The 6,994-nt window shown below is 35.9% G+C and overlaps 1 protein-coding gene across 1 annotated transcript in view; it reads right to left on the reverse strand.

Moving 5' to 3' along the window:
• Positions 1-6,710, reverse strand: part of LOC106872600 (kielin/chordin-like protein) — a 131,980-nt gene extending 125,270 nt beyond the window's left edge. Inside the window, exons 1-5 of the mRNA XM_052971979.1 lie at positions 6,605-6,710; positions 5,719-5,850; positions 4,610-4,741; positions 3,159-3,308; positions 672-815 (exon numbers count right to left, since the gene is read on the reverse strand). Of these exons, the coding sequence (XP_052827939.1) occupies positions 672-815; positions 3,159-3,308; positions 4,610-4,741; positions 5,719-5,850; positions 6,605-6,710 (664 nt within the window). The remainder of the gene's footprint in view (positions 1-671; positions 816-3,158; positions 3,309-4,609; positions 4,742-5,718; positions 5,851-6,604) is intronic.
• Between the last annotated feature and the right edge of the window lie 284 nt (positions 6,711-6,994).

The raw sequence follows: 6,994 nt of genomic DNA on the forward strand, positions 1-6,994 counted from the left end.
ATATTTTTGTCCGTTGTAAGTACAGAATTTTTGTTGTTCCGATATTATATGTACTGTAATAAACAAGAGTATTTTGAAAGCAAAATGTACATAAAACTAATTAACTACTACTACTACTACTACTACTACTACTACTACTACTACTACTACTACTACTACTACTACTACCTTCACCAAGAGCAGCAGCAGTAGTAGCAGCAGGAGCAACAGCAAAGTAAATTGCTGATCTTGTACCGGGGACCTTTAGTGACACCGAGAAGTACTGCTGGCCCAAGATAATCTGTACAAGTACAGAAGCGCTGCCTGGCGGGACTGTCCGAGGTGTGTGCAGAACCCTTTCGCCGTTCTGCATGCACTTGTCCAGTGTCTGAGTATTGCTTACTTGTGAAGTTAAGGCTTCACACAGACACACATCTTCAGCTTTATATATTAAGATATCATATCATATCTGTCTACCAATAATACTGACAGGGTTTAAAGTTTTGGTCGGCCCGGGGCAATATAAGTCAAGTCAGGGTAGGGGTAGGATGCGTGCACCGTTACTATACATCGCTGCATTCACCATTTGTCTGTATATTCCCGCGTTCTCCCGGGCAACACGACGAACCGTGTCCCAGTCATTCCACATCTCCACGAGATACCTTCTCATCTATCGTAATCATGTAGTCGACCAACGCGAGCCATCAACCCAGCCAGATCCTTAGTGAAGAGAATACAGTAAACAGGGTCTAACACGGAGAATCGAGTAAACAGTCTGAACCGACGCTCCTGAATCAGACAAGTATCAGGACGCATCCCAGTTTCTGAATAGGAGCCTGCATTACCGGGGCAATAATAGAAGATAATTGCCTAAATTTCACACAGTGGACTTGAACCCGAAACCAAGTGGTTGTGAAGCGAACTTCTTAACTATATGATGTGTTATTTGCGGTACTTACCTTTACCAATGCTAATTAACTTGGTGCAATTCTTCTTCACACATCTGACTTCTGTAGAAATCAAGCAAGAGCATATAGAGCAGCCATCGCTAGCCGTGAAAACCTCAGTAATTCTGTATGTTTTTCCGTTGTATGTGCAGGATTTCTTTATCTGTTTTACAGACGCTTTGATTGTAAAGAATATTTTTTTGTTAAAAATGTGCAGTAATACCTCAAATTACTACTACTACTACTACTACTACTACTACTACTACTACTACTACTACTACTACTACTACTACTACTACTACAGCTGCTTCTGCTGTTCGTCCTAGTCTGTGAAGAGTCTAAGGCTAGAAAAAACCTAACAAAAATAAAATAACTTGCAAGTAGAGGACTGAATTCTAACTAGAATTGGCTTGATGCTAATTAATGCCACTTAAGATATTTTCGAGCACCAACTAATAACGTAACGCACAGGTAAACACAATTGCAGTCTATATTCACCAATAATACAGACCTGACATATAACCCCGCAATAGGCCCTTCTTTCTCAAATATATTTTCATTTTCGAAAATAAGTCTCTTCGAAGCTTATTGAGAAGAAATTGAGTCACCTGCGAGAAGCAGATTTCATATAATAATTTCAAACAACTCAGCTACAAAAAGAAATAAAAATTTCTTTACAAAGAAAGGCATCGAAAATTGTAAAGTGTGATATATTTCACAGACATTGAACTAATACAAAACATATTATTGCTAGGAATAGGCAAATATTCGTGAGACAAATTTAGAATAAGACATAATAAATGATCAATCCAACTTGCTACAGATGGAACTAGAAAAGCATAGAAAAGAATTCTGGGAAAGAACGCTCGGCAGGTAAGCAGATGAAATTTAATTCCGAAATCCACCATGTACGTAAGTCTTTTGCCTTGAAAAAACAAAAAGAATACAAAACAAAAAAGACAATCTGCTTGAGGCTCATATAGATATGACCCATCGTAGTTAAGTAATTTACACAAAGAGCAATACAAAAGCATCTTCGCCTAGCCAATGAAAGAGCGACAGATCGAACATCCAGATCATATTCCATCAGACACTTCATTACAGCAAACTAACACACTTAATTTTAATAGAATAAGACATAACCATATCAATAGGCTGCAGGATCTGAAGGCCTTCTAGCTTTAGTCTTAAAGTTGTACTTTATAAGAACTATTAAGCGTTGGATGATTATCAAAAATGTCGAAAGAACCAATAGCAACACTGGTTCATGTGGAACACATAAAAATTCAAGAGTGTTCTTTGTTACATTCCATTTTTCAAAAGCCCTGAAGATAATTATATGCAGCAGGATGATAAATAATATTAAAACAAATGAAATGTTTTCAGCACATCTATCACAGTTTCCATTCCAGAGGAAAATGTCTCAACTTTTGTGACGTCATTACTAAATTCTGAATAGTTTGTAATCTGAATCAAGATTGATAATGTCAATCTTGGAATTTTATGAAACTAAAAAACGTTAGCATAGCAGGATGTTTGGGCGTTTGGTTCTCTTATTTTTTGAACGACCGAAGTCGGCAGCAACAGAGCCGCTCTGAGAAGTCAAATACGTGTACATCACAAAATGTTATTCATCTCCTTTTGATCCTTATAATGTTGTAAGACAAACAAAAATACAGATTCTACCACACTCAGCACATCACACTACGACGCTAAGACCCTAATACGTACACGTACATACATAGAGAGATAGTAAGACAAACGAATACGTCTATAAATTCCAGTAATGCGTAGATGCCGTATTCAAGTAGAAGAAGAACTCTATCGTTCGACACCGCTAAATTCCTATCTCTTGCGACGGACTTCCTATCCCTTGCGACGGACAGATGATCCCCAACGAAAAATACTATCTTGCTCTAAACTGAAAAACAATTAAAATCTCTACCAGTTTTGTAACTTGGGTGTAACTATATCTGCGAATGTATCTTTCTCAGACTTCATAACATGCTGGAAGCTCTGCTGGACCCGATAGCGATATTGTCACGGCACTGTGGGAATCCCTCCTACTGAGGAGTTTTAACTACTTCTCGTAACTTTAGTCTCTTAACTTAGCCTCACCCCCTCTCTCTCTTATTATGATGCTAGTGTACTTGGAAAAAGTATGAACGTCTCATTTTTCACTCACTTTAATTGTTGGGGGCCAGACAAAATAGTCATGCAACAGTTACTCACCTCCAAAGGGCTGGTTCTGAGGGCAGTTCCATTTTGAACAGGCGTATTTTCCCTTTGGTAAGCACTCACACATGTTACATACGTCGTTAAATGGAAATATTTCTCCAATTTTATACTCTTTTTCCATGTAAAGACACTTATTAGGATCACCTATAAAAAAAAATTAAAAAAAAGAAATTTATGCATTTTTTTGTGTCGAAGAAAGACAAGTTAAAGTTTATCCTCTGACGGTAGATTGTTAATGGAACTTCTCTATCGAACCCGAAAGACGATGAAATCAAATAAATAAGATAAAGTAACAAAAAATAATTATTTATTAAACTATGATCATATGTTCGTATCAATCTTAAAATTGGGCTTAAAATAATTTATAAAAGAGAGCTAGAGATGTGACTTCTCCAAAGAAATAAAAGACTGTTTAAATAGTTCCTTCATAATCGTTTCCTTTGCGGCCATTAAAGCTGGCATGGCGGAACTGGTAAATATAATCATATCATAAATCTAATTTTAAAATTGTAAGAAGCTTCTCGGTCAGATTATAGTAAAATTCAGTTGGAAAGGCTCTGGGATAGAGAAAATTAAAAATCAAAATTGATAACAAACATTGTTTGAACTTTCAGGATAATTGAACCAGTGTACCAATTTTCGAAGTTAGTGCGCAATTTCAAATACCATGAAGGTGAAAATAATAGGTTACAGCATAAAATATGAATATCACTATCATGCATTAGAGGGTATAAGTCAGTTGATGGTGCACGTGACCTTAGCGATACTGTCGACTATTCAACACACTTTCTCACTTCTCTTCAGCCCAACGCTGTCCCTTGCTCCAAAATGTGATACAGGTTTTGTCCCATGTGATCCAAGCAGCTATTATGACTAGTTGGTGGTTATGTTTGTATTTTCGTTATATGTTGGTGAGAGATGTGTACGCCAGTCAAAATTTGGTTCACTTCGAACGGAGTACGACATGTTACAGAAATTTCGTTGGCACTATTGCCATTTGAAATGTAATGCAGCAGTGATTGGTTAGTTGAAAACTTGTGATCAATGTAGCTATTGCGATATATAATAGAAATAAATGCCATTTGTTCATTTACATAAACGTAGACATGGCTGTGTGGTTTAAGAAGTTAGCATTTTACAACCATGTAGTTTCAGGTTCAGTCACGCAGTGTGGCACCTTGGGCACGCCTAGTGAAAGAATTTGGTTGATGGAAACTGAAATCCTCTCATACACGTGTGTGCGTGCGCTGCGAACCATTAATTTTTCTCACCGATAATGTGCCACTCCATCCACTCGGAAATTATGTGCGCTATTCTTTGAGAACAATTGATAAGAAATATTTAAAAGGAGACAAGGCCTGATTTTTTTTAATGGAAAGAAAAAAAGATACATTCATAGATGTAACACAATTTGAATTTAAGAGAAAACAACGATTTCGGCTTACCGGATACTGGTTTGATATTACGAAATTTACAGTATGCAGTTCCATCAATTCGGCAAACACAATTCCGCCGGCCATTAGGATGTACAAAGCTGTCTCCAGTAATGTAGACGTTTTTACCAAAGAAACAAAATACTGGAACACAGAATCATGCAACATTGTTTTTATAAATGAAGTAAAATATAGAAGGATGCAACACATCAGTTTGTTTTGAAAATATATGAGATCACTTTTTATACCAGGAAGTGAATATTAAAAGGTACATTTCTTTTTACCAAACTCCAGACGCATTAAAAACATTTTGGCAGGATTTCAACGGAGTGAGCTCTGAGTAACCAACAATGTCACAATAGCCAGTTGTCTTGATATTTCCGTCTCCATTATTTAATGCAATGAATCTTACCCAACAGTAAATTCCTGTGGGAAGAGTTAACTATCCTGGTAGGTAAGACTCTACTACTGTTCCTTTCTAAATTTGAGATGTAAGGCAAGTGAAATTGGTCAACCAGAAATTGAAACTAGATATTTGAAATCACTGTCCTGGGACTAATTGTAAAAGATTCCTGAGAGAAACAGCACGACAACAGTAACAATGATGATGATGAAGAAAGAGAGGAAGAGAAAGAGGAGAAAGAGAAGACAGAAGAGAAGAGGAAGGAGGATGAGGATGAGAAGTATAAGAAGTTGGAGGGGTAGAAAGAGTAGGAGGAGGGAAGAAGAAGAAGAAGAAGAAGAAGAAGAAGAAGAAGAAGAAGAAGAAGAAGAAGAAGAAGAAGAAGAAGAAGAAAAAGAAGAAGAAGAAGAAGAGGATGATGATGATGATAGCAACATATTGCAAGGAGTCATCTATTATAGGAACAATCAAATATGCCAACATAAAAATATCAAAGTAGGAAACATTCAGTTTAAAATGCTTCTCATATATGATGGTGCTGTTAGTGACACCTAAATTACTGTACATCTTCGTAGCTGCCAAGTTCGATATTTCATAGTGGTTTGTGATATTGGTAGAAATTTAGTAACAACAATAAGGTAGAGAAAAAATAACCAAGCCGAACCCACAGGAAAACTTGAACCTTTTATTTTCCCAATCTCCGAAAGATATAACTTACCTTTATCAACACTACACGTCATTTTGGTGCAGACAATTCCGACTTTTGGTTTGCATTTACATGTATTGCATCCATCTGACTCCAGAAAGTACATTCCAATCCCGTATAGATGATCATTTTTTATACATTTTGCTGAAATATTAAAAAGAGATAAATTTATGCAAAAGATTTTTAATGGCAGATAACCCAACTCGTTTCATTCCGATTTTCTCTTTATTCTTATATTATAAGTCTATATAAAGAGTGGAGAAAATATGTGATATTCGCATTTCTAAAACTTTTTGTGGCTTAGCCATGGGAAGAAGAGTAATATCTACCACTCTTTTGAAGAGAGTCTGAAGACTGATAAAAGCAAAAGAAGATTCAACCATGATTTATGAATTACCATCTGACAGGAAACCTCCTCCGAATACCCTAATTCCAAATGGAGGTGTTAAAAAGCCAAGGAGCAAATTAAGTATAAAGAATAAATGCAGTCCAACAACGAGCTTTTGCAGATTTCGTCTAAGCAATTGCTCAAAGTTGAGTCGAACCAGTGCTGTGATAGAAGGAATTTTTCTAGTGAGTCGCAACATGAAACTGAACCTGGAATCGTAAGATTGCGGGACAGACTCTTAACTACGCGATCACGTCAGTGCAGCTTCCTGGAAATGTCAACACAAATTTTCCACCAGTACTCACTGTCATAAAAAGTATATACCTTATCATAACAGGTACGCTCAGCTTTCTTATTTTGTACTCTCAATCCTCTTCATCATACTTAAAAGACCTGCATTTCATTGTGAAGAGCCACCACAAACAAACCTGAAATCAGTATCTTCCTCAAAATATTTTATGTTGTTTCAGTACTAAATTATGCAAACAAAATTCTTTGTGTATCTGTTACATGTAGCTTGGTAAGTACCAGATACATCAATAGTGACAGTATTAGCAAGATAATAAAAATCTATTCCAGTCGTCACAAGCAAATGTAACTTGATAGTATGAACCATGAATTCACTAATTTCAAATACTTGTAGCTTTCTAACTTTACATGATAGAACTAAATTGCACACGGACTTTATAGACACTCTGTATACACATATATGCTTATATACATAACATATGCATAAGCATATAAACATATACATGTGCATATATACAACATTCATACGCATGTATATATATACATATATAAACACTATACAAATATATATACACATAAACATATGTATATACATACATATGCATACGCACACATGTATATATATATATATATATATATATATATATATAT

Source organism: Octopus bimaculoides, chromosome 11, assembly GCF_001194135.2.
Source record: "Octopus bimaculoides isolate UCB-OBI-ISO-001 chromosome 11, ASM119413v2, whole genome shotgun sequence".
Classification (NCBI taxonomy): Eukaryota; Metazoa; Mollusca; class Cephalopoda; order Octopoda; family Octopodidae; genus Octopus; species Octopus bimaculoides.